Source organism: Protopterus annectens, chromosome 2.part2 (genome assembly GCF_019279795.1).
Source record: "Protopterus annectens isolate FY-2018-M chromosome 2.part2, PAN1.0, whole genome shotgun sequence".
Taxonomy (NCBI): Eukaryota; Metazoa; Chordata; order Ceratodontiformes; family Protopteridae; genus Protopterus; species Protopterus annectens.
This window is the reverse complement of record NC_056730.1, coordinates 103714340-103736142: the sequence shown is the minus strand read 5'-3', so window position 1 is coordinate 103736142 and position 21803 is coordinate 103714340. Positions and strand designations below refer to the sequence as shown.

Sequence of the window (21803 nt, the reverse complement as noted above, 5' to 3'; positions counted from 1 at the left end):
GGCCAAAGTAATGAAATGCAAAATCGTAGCGAGGCTTAATAGTGCGTTGGTTGAATCTAGCACAAAACCTGCAACTAGCAACGTCGTGATCAGGGCCTAAGCAAGGAATACAATAAGAATGGAAGTCCTTATGAGGTATTTGCTTCCCACAAGAAATACAATTATTAACTTTTTCTGACATCGGTCAGGATCAAGAAAAAAGTTTCCCCAACGGGGTACTTGGCTTTAAATGAAGACTTCGGATCTGAAATTCGAACACGAAAATCTCAGTAGTCAGCCGACCGGCACTTGCGAACTGCTTCTGCTTCAGGCACCGCACGGCAAGAAAGACTGAAGAAAATGGCGTCGGCTGCATCTTTTATACACCTAGTGCACTGACGTCAGGGAAGAGGCGACAGCAACCGATGCCGGACCAAGACTTTGGAATTCAGGTCGACTGCAGGTAGCCTGCCAGCAGGATACTCCAAGAGTAATGACTGTAACAGTGAAACACAATGAACATCCTCTGTTACTATTTCTGAGCAGCACTTACAGTACAATGAAGTGGAATTCTCTATAAGGATCAAAACACAATGTTGACAAAACAAAAATTTCAGGAGTCGGCCGACCGGTACTTGCGAACTGCTTCTGCTTTGGGCACCGCGCGGTAAGAAAGACTGATGTAATGGCGTCGGCTGCATGTTTTATACCCCTGACGACCTGACGTCATGGAAGAAGGGACAGCAAGACTTTGTTAATCAGGCCAATTGAGGGCAACCTGCCAGCAGATTACCCAAATGTAACGACTGCAACAGTGAAACACGAAGAACATCCCTAAATGCAAGCAGTAATAACATATTTTAGGGACTTACCACCTTCCTCTAGGTATGTCTTCAATGTATGTGATGCCCCAGGATTACCATTATATAATGGATAGATGGAGACCTCGTACAACTTGAATTGCTTTATATTTTCTGTAATTAAAAATAAATATAGCATTAATCACTTTTGCAAGGCTAAAGCTTACTTCTATGCTCTGGTATTAATAAAACATCCAAAATGTTACATGACATATTACATAACAGGAACAAATAGCAATCTTTGGAGAACATAAGAAAAGGCAAACCACATTCTGCCAGTTACCTCAGACATCAAACCAGCATGCACGTTACCTTTGGTTGAATTCTGCAGGTAATTGTGGTATCCAATGAAATACTGGATACTGAAGTACATACATAAAAAGACAAAAATTTAACACCAGCTCAAGTTTTGACAACACACAAGATGACACTGTTTTAAAGTTTTGGAACTTCAATGTCCATATGCACTTTTTCGGTGTTCATTATCCATAGGTTCCAGACCTACAGCTCCTAGCCACTTATAAACATACATAACTTAACAACTGGTAGACAAAATATAGTTGTGTACACTTACCATAAATGTAGATGTTCGAGTGTATTCACTGTTGCAGTTATCACATTTGGGTTATCCCTGCCTGGATAACCCTCAGTCAGCCAGAATACCAGAGACTTCATATTCGGGCGTCGGTTGCTGTCGCCTGCAGACTGACGTCAGGTCGTCAGGGGTATAAAGGGAGGCAGCCGACGACATTACATCAGTTTTTCTTGCCCCAAGTGTCAGGAGCCCCCAAAAGGAGGCAGAGATCAGAGGTTTGATCCTCACTATAGTAATAACTCATAGACCGAGAATGTCTCTGCCTTAGAAAAAGAGAATAAGGGAACAGAGAAAACAACAGAATGTAGGGGGCCGGAGGGAGAGAAACCAGGACTGCATCAGGGGGCTCTGCCCTAGGTCTCTTCTCTGGGGGCTGAGAGGCCCTGTCTGGGTGAGATTGAGATCCTCTAATTAAAGAAATTAAATCTTCTGCCAAAGAAAGCATTTGAGAACTAGAAGAGGGCCTGGATGTGGGGGGTTTAACAGGCACTGATTTAGTAGTCTTGGCTGCTTTAGCCCTGGCGAAGGCCTTAATGGACATGGCTGCTGGAGGCCTAGCAGCACCACGTGCTGGGGTAGAGACATCCAAGGGAATGGTGTCTGATAAGTCAGTGGCAACCACCGTAGTGGGTAAAATTTCTGAGGTCGATTCAAGAGTTGTAGCAGGGGCCTCAGTTGTAGAATAGGTTCAGCTGTACTTTGATCAGTTTTCTCGGTTTCGCCGAAACCGAGACACTCGTTTGCTTAACCATGGTTTCGCCGAAACCGCGGACCACAGTGTCGGTCTTTATCTTTGCGTTTTGAAGATTGGGTAGTCGGAGGATCCGACGGCATAATGTACGCAAAATCAGAACCGAAAAACTGTTCTGCAAACTCCGACCGGCCTAAGCGTTCGTCGGTTGAAGGAGCACAGGCCGAACAGGGTGCTACGTCGAGGGCGGGGCCTAAACAAGGCAGACAATAAGAGTGGAAATCTTTATGAGGTATTTGTTTCCCACAGGTTAAACAATTATTAACTTTTTCTGACATCGGCTGAGGCAAGAAAGAGACCCCAACGGGTACTTAGCTTTAGAAGTCTTGTAGTATTCGGTAGAAGTAATCTCTGGATCCGACCGACCGCACTTGCGAACAGCTTCTGCTTGAGCCACGGCAAGAAAGACTGGGGAAAATGGCGTCGGCTGATGCTTTTATACCCGAAGACCAACAGAGATGACGTCGGATGAAGTGCGACATCAGCCGGGGCCGGACCCGGACTTTGGAATCCGGCCGACTGAAGGGCTGCCTGACGACAGGACAACCCAGTTGTTATGACTGCAGATGCATCCATGAAGGACATCCAGGACTGCAACAGTGAATACACTCGAACATCTACATTTATGGTATGTGTACACAACTGTACTATGTTCTCTGTGTTTCACTGTTGCAGTCATCACATTTGGGTGGATTCCCAAAGCTTACTGGAGAAAAAGGGTGGAGGTAGCTTGAGGTGCTAAGGGTTGGCTATCATGTCCTGCAGGACTACAGTGGCAAACCCTGCCCTAGATTTAGAAAACACTGGCAGATTGTAATGTTTGGTGAAGGAGTGCACAGATGTCCAAGTGGCAGCCTCCAGAATATGCCTCGTAGGAACTCCTCTGAGGAAGGCTACCGAGGTGGAGGCTGCTCTAGTAAAATGAGTTCTGATCCCCTTAGGAGGGGGGGCTTACCATGGTGCTAGTAGCAGAAATGGATGCAGTGTGCAAACCATTTGTAAATTGTTTGCTTGGAAATTGGTTTACTCTGTGCCCCTGTGGCAAAGCTGACTAGCAGCTGGTCAGATTTTCTGAAAGGCTTAGTCCTGTCCAGATAGAATCTTAGTTGCCTGTGAACGTCTAGGGAATGCAGAATCCTCTCACCTTTGTTCTACAAGTTGGCCAAGAATGTGGGTAAGTGAATGGACTGGTTCAGGGCCACGCTAGAAACCACCCTGGGCATAAAGGAGGGGTTGGTTCTGAGGGTGACTCTGTCAGTACGGAATATAATGAATGGCTTGATTGCCATGACGGCCTGAAGTTCTGAGACCCTTCTGGCTGAGGTAATGGCCAGAAGGAATGCAGTTTTCCAAGAAAGAAACTTTAAATATGCTGAGGCTGCTGGCTCAAAAGGAGGTAGTGTAAGCTTCTCCAGGGTGAAGTTAAGATCCCATGTGGGGGTGGGAGCTTTCCTGGGAGGCCTCAGGTTGTTAGCTCCCCTGAGAAACTGTTTAATCAGGGGGTGAGAGAAAACAGGTTGTTCTGAATTGCAATGTTTAGATATGGCAGAGGCACGAATCTTTATGGAGGAGAAGGAGAAGCCTCTGTTGAGTAGGTCTGCCGGGTAGTCCAGAATAAGTGGGAGAGTCAGCTGGGACACAGAAATATCCTTAGCCTAGAGCCAGATACCGAACCTCTTCCATTTATCTGCGTAGGATTTCCGAGTGCTCGGGTGTCTGGCCTCTCTGAGGATTGGCAGGATCTGAGTACTAAAGGCTTGTACATTGCTGTGGGTTTAAGCAATAAGCCAAGATGCCAAGTTCAAGGTTTGTAAGTCCGGATGCAGGAAGGTCCCTTCTCCTTGGGACAGCAGGTCTGGGGTCCTCTGGAGGTGCCAAGGAGGGGACTGTGACAGACTGAGCAGGAGGGGGCACCAATGTTGTCTGGGCCAGTCTGGTGCTATCAGAATGATCCTTGGCTTTTCTTCCCTTATTTTTAGTAGCACTCTTGGAAGGAGAGGTAGGGTGGTAATGCATAAACTGAGAGGAGTGTCCAGGAGAAGGACAGGGCATCCACTCTCCAAGCTCTGTGGTGATATTCCCTTGTGCAGAATCTGCTGAGTAGGTGGTTGGTGGATGTCGCAAAGAGGTCCATCTCTGGGGTTCCCCATTTCTGAATAATCTGAGCAAAGGTTGACCTGCTGAGCTGCCACTTGTGAGGGTCCAGTCCTGCCTGCTCAAGTGGTCTGCCAGTGTGCTTTGAGAGACTGAAAGGTACTGAGCTGTCAAGTGGAGGTTCATGGCAGCTGCCATGGACCACAGGGTCATGGCCTGCCTGCACAGGGAATAGGAATGAGTTCCCCCCTGCTTGTTGACGTACCACATCACTGTAGTGTTGTCGGTCTGGATGAGAATAATTCCTTGAGTGGGAAGGGGTTTGAATGCCATCAAGGCTTGCTGTACTGCCAGCATCTCTTTTAAGTTCATGTGCAGTGATATTTGTTGTTTGTTCCAATGGCCCTGCATGCATTTGTCCTCCAGGTGAGCTGCCCAGGCGTAACCTGACGCATCTGTGGTGATGCTTTGTGTGGCGGCCGCTGGTAGAAAGGGCAGCCCCTTGTGTTGTGCGCAGGCACTGGCCCACCAAAGGAACTCTGCTGTTAAGGAAGGGATCAAAGGGAGGGTTGTCTCCAGATCCTTTAAATGTTGACAACAAAGACTCTTCAGGTACCATTGCAGTTTCCTCATATGCAGTCTGGCATATGGAATGAGAAGTATGCAAGAGGCCATGCACCCCAGGGCTTGCAGGATTTTTCTTGCAGTGAGCTGGGGCCTGGTGGCCAGTTGTCTGAAGTAGGAAGAGACCTTTGCTTTTCTGGTGTGAGAAATGCCATCTGGGAGGTTGCATTTAGACTTGCTCCCAGGAATACAATCTTCTTTGAGGGTACTAGTTTTGACTTTTTTTTGTTGATGGTGCACCACAAGGAGGTGAACAGGTTTATTACAAATGATAGGTCTTGCAGCAATTTGTCCTGGGTATCTGCCTGAATGAGGTATTCGTCCAGGTATGGGTAAATCTGAATATTTATTTTTCTGCAATATACAATGGCAGGTGCCAGGCATTTTGTGAATACTCTGGGTGCAGTAGATAAGCCAAAGGGCAGAGCAGAGAACTGAAAGTGAAGAGTCCCTGCTCTGAAACGTAGGTATTTTCTGGATGAGGACCTGATATGGATATAAAGGTATGCCTCTTTTAGATCCAGAGTCACCAGCCAGGCATCCCTGGTTAGAATGGAAAGGAGCTGATGAAGGGTGAGCATCTTGAATTTGGAATGTTTAAGAAGGTGCTAAGAGTGGACAAATCCAGAATGGGACACCAGGTGCCTTCCTTTCTGGGGACTAGAAACAGTCTTGAGTAAAAACCTGGGCCCACCTGTTCTGGTGGCACCAATTCTATAGCCCCCATGGATAAGAGTGCATTGATAGGTTTGTGTGCCTCTGTCCTTTGATTTAGGGGAAGGTTCGGGTACCCTTTGGCAATAGGTAGGGTGTGAAAGGAGAATTTGTATCCTTGAGAGACTATTTTTAGGACCCCATCGGTCATCTGTGATGGTGACCCAGATGTGAGAGAAGTTTAAAAGCTTTCCCCTAGGGGGTGGAGTGCATGAGGCAGATTTGTTTGGGTTTTGGGGTGAGTCATTGATTGCTTTTACCAAAGGGAGGTTGCTTGTTACTCCCTGATTGTGGAGAAGAAGATGTCCACTATTTTGTTCTCTGTGAGCCCTGGGTTAAGGGCCTGGATGTTTTGCTGCTTCTAGACCTAGATTGGCCTTGCTTGGAGGTTGCAGGAAATGCCCAATGCTTAGATGAGTAGTGTCTGCTGAACCTCGGTGGTTGTACTTGCAATAAGTCTTTGACAGTCTGCATTGATTTTGCTTTTTCCTCCATCTTTTTAAGCACCTCTTCTGCTTTGTTACCAAAAAGGTTGTCTTTATGCAATGGTGCATCCAAAAGTTTAGATTTCACATGGCCAGGCAGGGGCTGTTCCCTAAGCCATGTATGTCTACGAATAACAGATCCTGTGGTAGTTGCCCTGCAAGAAGCTTCTAATGCATCAAAACCACAGTGCAGGGAATGCTTAGTCACCTGGCAGGCAGAATGCATTAATTCCTGTAAGTCCTTACATTCTGACCCAGCAAGAAAGGTAGCCATCTTTTTCTTTAAAAGTTCCAAAATGTGCTGTTGATATTTTTGCATATGGATTTGACAGTTAAGAGATCTAATAGCAAGGGTAGCTGACATGTATACCTTTTTCCCCCCATCTATCCAGAGCCCTGGATTCTCTATCAGAGGGTGTAGGATTTTTTTGCAGCTGTAGCCTATACCCCTTTGGGTCCTTGGGTGATCACTTCTGGATTAGCAGCAGGGTTTCTGAACAAGAAACGGTGAGAGTCAGGGACCCTGTAGTATCTGTCAGGTTTTCTAGGAGCAGGAGGGATGGCGTCAGGAGTTAAACTGGTCTCAAGGTAGACATCATCCACCACTTCTAAAACAGGGGGGGAATGGCCAAAGGTCTGTGCTGAGGTAAATCTAAAAATTCTCTAAGCCTCTTCTTAGACTGAGGGTAGTCCTGACTTTCTCATTTAAAATGCTCCCCGAGAGTATGGAGAGTTACTCCAAACGAGAAGTCCTCAGGAGGGGAGACTGAGGGTATAGAATCGTCAGCATCTGAGTCCTCATATGCAGACAGAGTTTGCATGTCTTCTAGCTGAACTGTTGATTCTGATTGTTCTGAATCTGAATCTGGCAAAAGCTCTGGGGATTGGTCTCTTTTACGTTTAACGGAAGAGGACTGGGATCCCCTAATCAAGTAAACGAGGTCCTCTGTCATATGTAGCATTTCTGACTGTGGTACAGGTGCAGAGGTCATTGGTTGCTTTTGTGTGGGTTTTCTAGTCGAAGTTTTGCTTTTAATTTAGAAGGATTCCGGAGGTTTAGCAGTAGTCGGTTTAGATCTGGATTCAGTAGTATGAAGGCTCTCCTCGGAAGCCGGTGCCTGCCCAGCGGCTCCGGACCCATCCAAGGTAGAGATGAACGCAGGATCGATAATGGAAGTAGATGCGTGCAGTATGGCAGACTCCAAAAGGGTCTCAGCAGAGGCCTGCACAGAAATCATAGCAGGCGTCGGGGACTGCGAAAGCGTCTCACCAAGGTCCAAAGAACTGACACTCAATTTAATGGTAGTGTCGTCGGAAGTTTTAATCCTTTGCGGTCTGTCTCTGTCTTTATCTTTACGCTTTTTTGGAAGATTGGCTGTTGGATAGCTAAGGGACGCCATACCGGGATACTTCAGAGATGTACGAAAAAGCTTAGCTAGAATTTTAGCCCAGTGCCGGATAGTGCACGGGTTAAACAAAGCACAGAAATGGCAGTTTGGGATGTCGTACTCAAGGCCTAAGCAAGTTATACAGTAAGAATGAAAATGACTATGAGGAATCTGTTTTCCACTGGCAAGACAATTGACTTTCTCTGACATCAGTTCGAGCAAGAAAAAAGGATCCCCAATGGGGTACTTAGCTTTTGAAGACTTTACCAATCCTCGTTTTCCAAACTGAACGGCCGACTGGCACTCGTGCAAAATGCTTCTGCTTCGGGCTCCGCGGCAAGAAAAACTGATGTAATAGTGTCGGCTGCCTCCCTTTATACCTCTGACGACCTGACGTCAGTCTGTAGGCGACAGCAACCAACGCCCGAATATGATGTCTCTGATATTCTAGTCGACTGAGGGCTATTCAGGCAGGGATAACCCAATTGTGATGACTGCAACAGTGAAACACGAAGAACAGTGGATATACAAGGATAAAAGAACATTAGACCCCAAAATAATACCATCTTCAGCTACAGCACCCCCCCCCCCCAAAAAAAAAATCATGTAAAAGCAGACTATGCAATGAAGCAGTACTATTTTAATCTTCCTCTTGGAGAATCTCTTCAATGCATAAAAGCTTCTGATCTCCACCAGATACCTTGTTTATGCTGTTAAATCAGCCAGCCCTCTGCATCTTACAGAAATGTTCCACCCCAACCTCCTTCAGCTGAGGAGAGCATTCAGTGATCCCTTTGCTCATTTTCAACTCAAGCCAAAATGCAGTTAACCTACAATTAAAGACAGATGAACAAATGTTGCTCAAACAGGTCAGTAAAAAAAACAAACTATACTTGAAGAATGTATTTATTATTCCCAAACTTGCTAAAAAGTGGAAAAACTGAAATATTGCTTTTCTTACAGCAATAATCATTAATTGCTTGAGTATATCTTTCATAGCGGTTTTACCTTCTGCAATCTTCAAATGACCAGGAAATCAAAGTAGTAAAGACAGAAACATTACCCTATTTTAGAAAGTAAGCAACTTAAGTAAAATGCAAGTCTTACAGACTGCCTCTAAAACTCAGCCACCACCTTTAAATCTAACAGCTCTCCTGAAGCACAAGTGAAAAGAAGAAACAGCTGCAAAGGTTGTGAAACTTTTCTTCAAAGACCTCCCCTTAACCCAGTGATCAGATGGAGTATCTTCTGCTGTGGGGGACGCTAGATTGTGAATATCGTGACACAATGATTTGCAAGGAACAATGTTGCAAATGTCATTCCCATTACACTGACTGTAATTGGCTTTCACAGTAGTCTTATATATGTCGAATGAAAACTGTATCTTAATAAGGGGGGAGGCAGTACTGTTTACTTAGAGAATAAAGTCATACGAGGAATTCAATACCGCACATATCAAAGTCACAACAAGATGACCAATGACTCACAAAGGTGGCCAGTTTTTCAAGTAGTAGTCAATCTCTCCTACTGCAACTTGACTAAATACAGCAGCAGTTCACACAGAGAAGTAGGACTTGGTGCACTGGGGATAGCCTTACTTGCTTTCCAGGAGCAGAAACGGACATCTTATTCACCTGGATAGGAATGAATTGACCAAAGGATATGGCATGGAGGAATGTGTTAAAAATATGTGAAAACACTCATGAACATCTTACTTTTTTCATAATAATGAAGGGCATTCCTTTAGATTCAAGAAGGCATTCTTCTTTCACCATGAAGAAGACAGGCAGTGTAATTAGTGCATTCAAACTGTGTCAGTAACAGCAGGAAGCACAATCTCTCTGGATAATAGAAAATTGAAGGTTATAGCCACATACCACATGCTTGGATTAATATTCCAGAAACGGCACTGTAGTGCATCACATGAAGAGTGTAGCACTCTTATAGGTTCACAGATTAGTACTAAGCTAACTAAACTTGCAAGCCATTTTAAGCCTAGCCAATTATACCTTGTGAGACTCAAATCCTGCACCTTGTGTTTGCAAGGCAAACACCTTAATCATTAGGCCACCCTCCCAACCTTCATTCAAAAACAGTACGGACTATTATGAAAATGTACATACATATCACCACTCAAGCTACTTTGAATAAATCTCTTAAAACCAAAAAGATCTCTGTAAACTACATCTAGATGTCCCACCCACAACCCTGTGCATAACCATACAAATGTCTACTTTAAAAGAAAAAAAATAGGTTCTGGTTTCTTTACAGAATTTTGGTCCTAACTCTTAACTTACAAAGCTCTGTAGTCTACAAATCTGATACAAAAGTGAGCTTCAGTTTTAGCACCTCCCAGCTCTTATTGCCACAAAAAAATAAATTTTTTAAGTTAGTCTGTAATACAAATAATGGATCTTTACATGTGTAAAAACCCACAAATTCTAATCCTCTAACAGGCTGCATGCCAAAAGAGAACATCAGTACTATATTACCTACTTTTTTGTACTTTTATCTCTATAAAAAAAAAAAAAAATCAGTATTAAAATTCCCTCCCAAATTAGCAAAAAATAACATGGGCCTAACTTTACTCACAAATCTTCTCTTATTTTAGACACTGCAGATACAAGACGTGCAAACTGTGTAAGAACTGACCACCTCAGTTGGAATAGATCACTACTGCAGAAGTCCTTACTAGTGGAAAATCAGGTGTAGAAAGTCTGACATCTGGCCAACTTGGATAACTCAACACCGTTAACTTGTTCATCTAAAAGAGAAATCTTCCACTGCTTAAATAACTTTGTGTAGTGCTCTAAAGCAGAACTCCTGAGCTGTTTGCAACTTGAAAGGCAACCAAGTCTTATTTTTTGTGATAAACCAACAACAAACAATAAGGAGAAAAACATCACTGTGTGATATCCATTTTTGAGGATATGTAGCTGATCCGCTGAGATGGACCACTAATGACTTCAGTAGGGATGGGATGGGATGCAGACTGTCCTAAGCTCTTTGATCACAAATGGCACTAACTCCCAAGCAGTTATGGCACTATGAGTTGTGTTACAAAAAGGCAAGGAGCCAACTTGCTGAACACAAGTGTTTTGGAATTCAACCAGATGACAAAATGAAATGTAAGCATTTTAAACAGGTACAACTCACCACCCTCCTGAACTAAAGTATCCCAACTTCACAATCACAAAGGAAAGAGAAATCTTTGAAACAAACGAATCACTGCCAGGGCACACAGAGAAACTGCATTATCAGCGATTTCCCACAGAAAACAGTGCTTGAGGAGTACAATATCAATGAACTAGACTCAACTGGATGGAACTTCATGCAGTTTGTTTGTACGAAGTGTAGAGAAGTCACCTGCCTAAAGTGTAAGAACAGGTCCACCATGAATGTTGATGCATCACATCACAGTAGTACCAGCCAGTCATCTGCAAAAAGTACAGTTGTGTACACTTACCATAATTGTAGATATTCGAGTGTATTCACTGTTGCAGTCCTAACAAATGGGTTATCCGGCTCCCGGTAGCCCTCAGTCGGCCCGAATACCAAAGTCCTTGGTATATGATGTTGGCTGCTGTCGGCTGTAAACCTGACGTCAGAACGTCAGGTATAAAGGGAGGCAGCCGACACCATTTCCTCAGTTTTTCTAACCTTAACTGTCAGAAGCCCCCAAAAGAATGCTAGACCAGGAAGGCAACACCCTGGAAACATACCATCCAGAAAATAAAGAACCTAGTCTATGCCTTAGGAAAAAAGGGGGAATGGAAGGTGGGGGTGGGGGGGGGGGGACCAGGACTGCAACAGTGAATACACTTGAACATCTACATTTATGGTAAGTGTACACAACTGCACTATGTTCTTCGTGTTTCACTGTTGCAGTCCTAACAAATGGGTTGATTACGAAAGCCCAGGAAATAACAAAGGGAGGAGGAATAAAGTACAGTTGTGTAAACTTATCATAAATGTAGATATTTGAGTGTATTTACTGTTGCAGTCATCACATTTGGGTTATCTGCTTGCAGTAGCCCTAAGTCGGCTTGATTATCAAAGTCTTGGGTCCTGTGTCAGTTGCTGTTTCATCTTCCATGACGTCAGGTAGTCAGGGGTATAAAGCATGCAGCCGATACCATTACATCAGTTTTTCTTGCCCCGATGTCAGGTACCCCCATAATGGGAAGCAATTATATACAAGGTTACACCTCTAACAAAAAAGCAAACACACCAAAAAGCTTCAAGCATAGTAAACAAGAATAGAGGTGTAGTCAATAGAAGTCAGGGGGCTGGAGGAAAAGTAACCAGGACTGTAACAGTGAATGCACTCGAACATCTACATTTATGGTAAGTGTACACAAAGTACAGTTTTGTACCTACCATAAATGTAGATGTTCGAGTGTACACCCTGCTGCAGTCATCACACTTGGGTTATCCTGTCGTCAGGCGGTCCCACAGTCGGCTGGAATTCCAAAGTCTTGGTTCGGCTTCGGTTGCTGTCGCTTCTTCCCTGACGTCAGTGCGCCAGGGGTATATATAATGCAACCAACGCCATTTTCTTCAGTTTTTCTTGCCCCAGATGTCAGGTGCCCCCAAAAAGGTGGTCAGTAATTAGTACCAAATTGAGTAAACTTGCACAAACACAAAATCCCTTCAGCTATAAGCAAATACATCAGGAAGGTATTGAAGAGATTTAGCCAGTAGGTCAGAGGGGATGGAGGGAGGGTAATCTGGACTGCAGCAGGGTGTACACTCGAACATCTACATTTATGGTAGGTACAAAACTGTACTATGTTCATCGTGTTACCCTGCTGCAGTCATCACACTTGGGTTGAATCCCAAAGCTAAGGATGGGTGGAGGTATCATAGAGGGTTAGAGGAGGCTAGAAGGCCCTGCAGAAATGCAGTGGCGAAGCCCACCCTGGTCTTAGAGTAAAGTGGTAAGTGATAGTGTTTGGTAAAGGTGTGTACTGAACTCCAAGTTGCCGCTTCCAAAATCTCCTTGGTTGGCACCCCCCTGAGAAAGGCTGTAAAAGTAGCTGTTGCCCTGGTAGAGTGGGGCCTAATGGTAGCATGAACTGGTTTTCCATGATGGGTGTAGCAAAAACGTATGCAATGACCTATCCATTTGGAAATGGTTTGCTTTGATATAGCCTTCCCTTGAGAAGCTGTAGCATAGGATACAAAGAGCTGGTCAGATTTTCTGAAAACCTTAGTTTTGTCCTAGTAGTAACGAAGTTGCCTGTGAATGTCCAAGGAATGCAGGAGTCTCTCACCTTTGTTCTGTGGATTTGGGAAGAAGGTGGGTAAGTGGATGGTTTGATTTAAAGCCACACTGGAAACCACCTTAGGCATAAAGGAAGGATTAGTTCGTAGAGAAACCCTGTATTGATGAAAAATGAGGAAAGGTTCCACGGCCATTAGTGCCTGTAGCTCTGAGACCCTTCTAACTGAAGTTATCGCTAGCAGCAGGGCAGTCTTCCATGATAGGAACTGAAGATCTGCAGAGAAAGCTGGTTCAAATGGAGGTAGCGTTAGTTTTTCCAGAACAAAATCGAGGTCCCATGTTGGTGTAGGTGCTCTCCTGGGGGGTCTAATGTTTTTTGCCCCTCTGAGGAACTGCCTTAGAAGTGGATGCGAAAATAAGGGTGGATCCGTGTTGTAGTGGGCCGAAATAGCTGAAGCATGGATTTTAATGCAGGAGAAAGAAAGTCCTTTGTGCAACATCTCAGTTAAATACTGTAGAATGTGAGGCATGTGAGGCTGAATTGTGTCTTGGCCTTTAGATTGCTTCCAGGCACAAAACCTTTTCCATTTGTCCGAATAAGCCTTCCTGGTGCTTGGCCTCCTAGCTTCCAGAATAACATCCATAACTGCTTGGGAAAGAGGAGCTGGCTGGATGCTTAGTTGATTTGCCATGCAGCCAGATTTAAGGTTTTGAGCTGGCTGTGAAGAATCTGATTGTTTTGTTGTGTGAGTAAATGGGAAATTTGTGGTAATATCCATGGTGGGCCGTGGGCCATATTCCTCAAAAGTGGGTACCAGTGCTGGCGTGGCCAGTCTGGGGCTATGAGAATCAGTCGAGGTCTCTCTTTTTTGACTTTCAGAAGTACCTTTGTGAGGAGAGGCAATGGAGGGAAGGCATATACTGTCAGGTTTTTCCAACTGAAAGAGAGTGCGTCCACTTTCCACGCTTGATGGTGAAGTGCCCTTGTACAAAATTTTGTTAGTTGATAGTTTTGAGGGCTGGCAAACAGGTTTATGTCTGGAAGGCCCCATTTTTGAGTTATCATTGTAAATACTTGTGGATCTAGTTTCCCTCGTGGGGATCCATGATGTTTCTGCTGAGGTCGTCTGCCAATGTATTCTTCTGTCCTGGTAGGAATTGAGCTTGTAACTGAACTTGGTAAGCCAGAGCTGTGTTCCATAAGGTCATTGCTTGCCTGCACAGAGGGTAGGAGTGGGTACCCCCTTGTTTGTTTAAGTACCACATTACTGTGGTGTTGTCCGTCTTTATTGTCAGTTGTCCTGGATGTAATAGATCCTTGAAGGCTGTCAGAGCTTTCTGTACAGCTAGCATCTCTTTTTGATTGATGTGCAGATTCCTTTGATCTGCAGTCCATACGCCTTGAACGCACTGTCCTGCCATGTGAGCCCCCCAGGCATAATCTGATGCATCTGTTGTGATAGTTTGCCTGGCTGGGGGCAAGGTGAAAGGCTGACCCTTGTTGAGGTGACATGCCTGTGACCACCATAGAAACTCCTGTTGTAGGCAGGGAATGAGAGATATCATTGTTTCCAAGCTGTGGCTGTGTTGAGACCATACGCTTTTTAGGTACCACTGTAATTTCTTCATATGCAGCTTTGCAAATGGTATTAGTAGTATGCAAGATGCCATGAAGCCCAAGGCCTGCAGAATTTTTCTTGCAGTTAATTGGGCCTTTGTTGCCATTGTTTTGAAATATTGAGTCAGTTGTAGTTGTTTGTCTGGCGTCAGATAAGCCTTCTGGGCCGTTGCATTCAAGCTGGCACCCAGGAATGTCATATTTTGTGAGGTTACTAGTTTTGACTTCTTTTCATTTACTGTGTACCCCAGGCAATTTAGTAGATGTTTCACAAAAGCCAGATGATGTAATAGAATGTCCTTGCTTTCTGCTTGGATGAGGCAGTCGGCCAGGTATGGGTATATTTGAATTCCTCTTTGTCTGCAGTATGCAATTACTGGTGCCAGGTATTTTGTGAAGACTCTGGGCACAGTAGATAAGCCAAAGGGCAGTGCAGAGAATTGGTAATGGGTTGAACCTGCAATGAAACGGAGGTGTCTTCCGCAACTTTGTCTGATAGGGACATGCAGGTATGCCTCCTTGAGGTCCAACATTACTAGCCATGCTTCCTTGCTCAACATGGGAAGAAGCTGCTGTAGTGTTAGCATCTTGAATTTGGGTACTTGCAAGTAGGTGTTTAGAATTGAAAGGTCCAGAATTGGTCTCCAGGCATTGTCCTTTCTGGGCACTAGAAATAGTCTTGAGTAAAATCCTTGACCTTGCTCTTGAGTAGGTACCAGTTGAATGGCTCTCATGTCCATGAGAGCTGTAATTTCTTTTTGTGCCTCTGCCCATTGATTTTGTGGCAGGTTTGGCATTCCTCTTTTCATTGGCAAGGTGTGAAATTGGAATCTGTATCCTCGTAAAATTATGTCTAGGACCCATTTGTCCTTTGTTACAATGTGCCAGTTGTCTAAAAAAAAAAAATGTGAGTTTTCCTCCTAAGGGGGCTGCCAAGAGAGTGCTGCTTGGCCAGATGACGTGCAAGTCATTGAGCTTGCCTTCTGGTAGATTGGGACCTGTCTTCTCCTCCCTTCTGTGCTGTAGTGTCCCATTGGCGAGGTTTGTACTGGGCTTGTGGTTGTCCTCTGCCCCTTGGGCGTCTGTATTTACCCCTCTGTGGTCTGTCTGTAGCTGGAAAGGACCAATTTTTTGTTGGCCAGTTTCTGCTGAAGCGAGGGGGCTGTACCTGTAGGAAATCTTTGACTGCCTGCATAGATTTTGCCTTATCCTCCATTTTCTTTAAGACTTCTTCTGCTTTAACTCCAAAAAGAACATCCTGCTGTAAGGGAACATCTAGAAGTTTTGCTTTAACATGATCAGGTAGAGTTTGTTCCTTTAACCAAGCATGCCTACGTATAACAGACCCAGTGACAGCTGCTCTGCAGGAGGCCTCCAAAGAATCAAACCCACACTGTAAGGTATGTTTGCCCACCTGTTCAGTGGCATGCAACAGATCCTGCATTTCTTTCAATTCAGATTGTTGATGGAGAGTGGTCATTTTTTGCTTTAACTGAGAGATTAGAAATTGCTGATACTTAAGCATGTGAAATTGGCAATTTAGTGCCCTCATAGCTAGAGTGGCTGAGGTGTAAACCTTTTTCCTCCACCTGTCTAGTGCTCTGGAATCCCTCTCAGAAGGTACAGGATTTTTAGCCATAGAAGCCTTAGTCCCCTTGGGACCCTGGGAGATTGTCTCTGGGTCAGCAACAGGGCTTTTGTAAAGAAATTTGTGTGAATCAGGCACTCTATAATATCTGTCAGGCTTAGCCGGAGGAGGAGGAAGAGAACCAGGTTTTAAAACTGGATTCTAAGTAAACATCATCCACAATGTCTAAAACTGATGGGATGGCAAGTGGTCTGTGTTGGGGGAGTAAAAAAACTCTCTGAGCCTTTTCTTCGAGTCAGAGTAGTCCTGACCTTCCCAGTGAAAATGTTCCCTCATAGTGTGTAAAGTTTCCCCAAAGGAGTAGTCTTCAGGAGGAGAAGCTGAGTGAATGGAATCCTCAGCATCAGAATCTTCATAATGGGAGAAGGAGTAATCTTGGTCCTCAGAGGAGTCTGAAGAAATGGACACTTGTTCAGAGGATGCATAATCTTCCTCTTGTCTAGGTCTTTTGTCAGGAGGGGGCTGGGAACCCCGGATTAGAGTGATCAAATCTTCAGCCATTTTGAGCATCTGTTTCTTAGGTATAGGGCCTTGAACAGGGGACTGAAGTGCAGTCTTTTTAGATTTAATAGGAGTCTTAGAAAACGATTTAATGGTGAGCGTAGTCGGTCTAAAAAATGCCTTCAGAAACCGATGGCGTTTCTGCAGCACCGACATCTTTTTCAGCAATGTTGTTGGTAGGGCCTGAACTAAATGGCTGCGTAGGCCTGGCACATTCCGTCAAAAATTCTGAAGCGGTCTCGGGTTCCAGATCTGCGGTAGTCAGGGGCTGCGTCGGAGCCTCACTGAGGACCGGAGACCGGACCAGTCGAAGCCTCGGAATCTGGCTTAGGCCTGGGCTGTCTGTCCTTATCCTTGCATTTTTTGTGCACGCTGGTATTTGCTTCCCACAAGAAATACAATTATTAACTTTTTCTGACATCGTCTGAGACAAGAAAAGTTTCCCCAATGGGATACTTAGCTTTATGGAAGACTTCGGTCTGAAATTCGAATTCGAAAATCTCAGTAGTCGGCCGACCGGCACTTGCGAACTGCTTCTGCTTCGGGCACCGCGCGACAAGAAAGACTGAAGAAAATGGCGTTGGTTGCATTATATATACCACTGGCACACTGACGTCAGGGAAGAAGCGACAGCAACCGACGCTGGACCAAGACTTTGGAATTCCAGTCGACTGCGGGACCGACTGAAGACAGGATAACCCAAGTGTGATGACTGCAGCAGGGTAACACAATGAACATCTGTACTATGTTCTTCGTGTTTCACTGTTGGTCATCACATTTGGGTAGATTCCCAAAGCTAAGGATGGGAGGAGGTAATTAGATAACATTAAAACCAGCTACAAGCCCTGCAAGACTGCAGTGGCAAAGCCAGCGCTGGATATAGAGAAAATAGGCAAAGTACAGTTGTGTACACTAACCATAAATGTAGATGTTCGAGTGCATTCACTGTTGCAGTCATTACATTTGGGTAATCTGCTGGCAGGTTGCCTTCAGTCGGCCTGAATTCCTTCCAAAGTCTTGGGTCCTACATCGGTTGCTGTCTTCTCTTCCATGACGGCAGGTCGTCAGGGGTATAAAACATGCAGCCGACGCCATTTTCTTGCCCCCGATGTCAGGTGCCCCCAAAAAGGTAGCAATATATATATATATATATATATATATATATATATATATATATATATATATATATATATATATATATATATTGGCGGGAGGGTAACCTGGACTGCAACAGTGAATATACTCGAACATCTACATTTATGGTTAAGTGTACACAACTGTACTATGTTCTTTGTGTTTCACTGCTTCAGTCATTACATTTGGGTAGAATCCGAAAGCTATGGTTGGGAGGCTGGAGCTAAACAGCATTAGGTGCGGCTATAAGGCCCTGCAGCACTGCAGTGGCAAAGCCTGCCCTGGACTTAGAGTAGAGAGGCAAATGGTAATGCTTTGTAAAGGTGTGAACAGAACTCCAAGTAGCAGCCTCTAAAATGTCTTTGGTTGGTACTCCTCTGAGAAAGGCTGCCGAAGTAGCTGCAGCTCTGGTGGAATGAAACTTAATGCCCTTGGGCACAGGTTTACCATGGTGTAAGTAGTAGAAACGGATGCAGTGGCATATCCACGTTGAAACTGTCTGCTTGGAGATGGCCTTTCCTTCTGATCCTGCAGCAAATGACACTAGTAGTTGCTCAGTTTGTCTTAGAGCTTTTGTCCTGCTCAAGTAGAATCCTAGCTGTCTGTGTATGTCAAAGGAGTGCAGAATTCTTTCCCCTTTGTTCTGCGGATTTGGTTAAAAAGTTAGCAGATGAATTGTTTGGTTAAGAGCCACACTGGAAACCACCTTAGGCATAAAGGTAGGATTTATCCCCAGAGACACCCTGTATGGGTAAAATATGATAAAAAGGCTCTACAGCCATGAGGGCCTGTAGCTCTGAAACTCTTTCGCTGAAGTAATTGCTAGTAGCACAGCTGTCTTTCATGATAAGAACTTTATATCAGCGGTAGCGGCTGGTTCAAATAGAGGCAGGGTGAGCTTTTCCAACACATAATTGAGGTCCCATGCAGGTAATTGTGATCTTCTAGGATGCCTTAGGTTTTTGGCTACTCTAAGATACTGCTTTAGTAAAGGATGAGAAAAAATTGGTGGCTCTGTATTGTAATGAGCCGAAATGGCAGAGGCATGGATTTTGATTGATGAGAAAGATAGGCCTTTGTCAAGCATCTCAGTTAAGTATTGTAATATCTGAGGAATATGTGGTTCTGCTGTATCAGTTCCTTGTGCTTGATTCCAAGCACAGAATCTCTTCCATTTGTCAGTATAAGATTTTGAAGTACTAGGCCTTCTGGCTTCCAAAATGACATCCATCACAGCTTTACTGAGAGGTGTCGTTTGTATGATTATATGATTAGCTGTGCTGCCAGGTTCAGAGTCTGTAGTTGATTGTGCAGGATCTGATTGTTTTGCTGGGACAGTAGTTGTGGTCTTTGAGGCAAGATCCAAGCTGGGTATTGAGACAAGTTCCTTAGGATTGGGTAACAGTATTGGCGGGGCCAGTCCGGGGCAATTAATATCATCTTTGGCTTCTCTTGTCTGACTTTTAGGAAGACCTTGGGTAGAAGAGGCAGAGGAGGAAAGGCGTAAACTGGCAGGTTTTTCCAGCTGAAGGATACGGCATCCACTTTCCATGCTTGTCTGTGATAAGTCCTTGTGCAGAATCTTTTCAATTGATAATTTTGAGGAGAGGCTAATAGATCTATGTCTGGGCTCCCCATTTCTCTGTTATCATGTTGAATACTTGTGGATTTAGTTTCCACTCGTGAGGATCCATAAGGTTTCTGCTTAAATCGTCTGCCAGAGTGTTCTGTTTTCCTGGCAGGAATTGAGCTTGAAGATTTATTTGGTAGGTAAAATCTGTGTCCCACAGTGCCATGGCTAATCTGCAAAGGGGGTATGAGTGTGTGCCCCCTTGCTTGTTTATGTACCACATGACTGTGGTGTTGTCCGTCTTTATCAGTAGTTGTCCTGGATGAAGTAAGTCCTTGAAGGCTGTTAGGGCATTTTGAACAGCTAGCATCTCTTTCTGGTTGATATGTAGATGCATTTGATTTGGTGCCCATATGCCCTGAATGCATCTTCCTGCCATGTGGGCCCCCCAGGTGTAATCTGATGCTTCTGTTGTTAAGGTTTGGCTGGCAGGGGGTAGAGTGAAGGGCCGTCCCATGTTTTGGTGACAGGCCTTTGCCCACCATAGAAACGCCTGTTGCAGGCAGGGGATGAGAGGAATCATTGTTTCTAGACTGTGTGAATGTTGACTCCATAAACTTTTTAGGTACCATTGAAGTTTCCTCATATGCAGTCTTGCATATGGAATTAGTAGGATGCAGGATGCCATGAAGCCCAGAGCCTGCAGAATTTGTTTTGCAGAAGACTGCGTTTTTGTTGCCATCAGTTTGAAGTAGTCAGTTGCCTTTGTTTGTCTGGCATGAGGTAAGCCATCTGGGCAGTTGTATGCAAGCTTGCACCCAGGAATGTTATCTTTTGAGAGGGTACCAGTTGTGATTTCTTTTCGTTTATTGTGTACCCTAGGCATGCTATAAGCCTTTTCACAAACGCCAGCTATCGTAGAAGAGTGTCCTTGTTCTCTGCTTGAATGAGACAGTCGTCCAAGTAAGGATATATTTGAATACTCCTTTGTCTGCAAAATGCAATTACTGGTGCCAGGCACTTTGTAAAGACCCTGGGCACAGTAGATAAGCCAAAGAGCAGTGCAGAGAATTGGTAATGCATTAAGCCAGTTTTGAACCTGAGGTATCTTCTGCACGACTGTCTTATTGGGACATGCAGGTATGCCTCTAAAGTTTAAAGTCACCAGCCAAGCATTCTTGCCCAGCATGAGCAGAGGCTGTTGCAAAGTGAGCATTTTGAATTTTGAAATGTCCAGGTATGTGTTCAAAATCGATAAATCCAGTATTGGCCACCAGGCCTTGTCCTTTCTGGGTACCAAGAACAGTCGAGTAAAAACCTTGTCATTTTTCCTGTTCTGGTACTGTCTGAATGGCCCCCATATCCATGAGGGATGTAATCTGTTTCTGTGCCTCTGCCCATTGTTTTTTTGGCAGGTCTGTGCAACCATTTGTCATTGGCAGAGTGTGGAAATGGAATCTGTATCCCTGTGATACGATGTTCAGTACCCACTTGTCCTGGGTTATTAACTGGCAAGTTTGAGCAAAAAGTGCTAATTTCCTCCCTATGGGTGCTGCCAAAAGATAAGTGATTGGTGTAAGCAGAGGGTAGTCATTGGGATTGCTTTCTGTAAGTCTGCGCTTTATCTCCTCCAGATTTGGAGGTGGATGCGCCCCATTGCTTTGACCTGTATGAGTCTTGAGCCTGGTACTTGGAGCCCTTAGGGCGTCTGGATTTTTCCCTTTGAGCTCTGTCTGATACAGGAAAGGACCAATTTTTTGTAGGCCAGTGTCTAATGAATCTAGGTAGCTGCACTTGTAAGAAATCTTTAACAGTTTGCATAGACTTAACTTTGTCTTCCATTTTCTTTAAAACCTCTTCTGCCTTAATACCAAACAGAGAATCATGCTGTAAAGATGCATCTAGCAATTTAGCTTTAACATGATCAGGCAAATTTTGTTCCTTTAACCAGGCATGCCTCCTAATCACAGATCCAGTAACAGCGGCCCTGCAGAAGGCCTCTAAAGAATCAAAACCACATTGCAAAGTATGCTTTCCAACTTGTTCAGCTGCATGCAATAATTCCTGCAATTCCTTATTTTCTGCACATTTTGAAATCAACTTCATTTTCTGTTTCAGCAATCCCATAACATGTTGTTGGTACTTAAGCATATGAAATTGACAGTTTAAGGCCCTGATTGCCAAGGTTGCAGATGTATGAACCTTTTTTCCCCATCTGTCCGGCACCCTTTAATCTCTGTCGGTGGGGGTAGGGTTTTGCTGTTGAGGCCTTAACTCCCTTTGGACCCTGTGAAATAGTTTCAGGATCAGCAGCAGGGTTTCTAAAGAGTCAGGGACCCTGTAATACCGGTCAGGTTTACTGGGAGCCAGAGGTAAAGAGTCAGGGGTCAGGGCTTGACTCTGAAAAAACATCATCCACAATGTCTAACACAGGGAGAATGGCTAAAGGCTTGTGCTGAGGGAGAAGGAGGAAATCCCTGAGCCTCTTTTTTGATTCTGAGAAGTCTTGACTCTCCCAGTGAAAATGCTCCCTCAATGTATGCAAGGTTTCTCCAAATGAATAATCCTCAGGAGAAGATGCAGATGGAATAGACTCCTCAGCATCAGAATCCTCA

The 21803-nt window shown here is 44.5% G+C and overlaps 1 protein-coding gene across 1 annotated transcript in view; it reads right to left on the bottom strand.

Moving 5' to 3' along the window:
- The window catches only part of LOC122795556 (interleukin-6 receptor subunit beta-like), a 1057822-nt gene that overhangs the window by 341718 nt on the left and 694301 nt on the right, over nucleotides 1-21803 (bottom strand). Inside the window, exon 10 of the mRNA XM_044063785.1 lies at nucleotides 852-953. Coding sequence (XP_043919720.1) covers nucleotides 852-953 — 102 coding nt within the window. The remainder of the gene's footprint in view (nucleotides 1-851; nucleotides 954-21803) is intronic.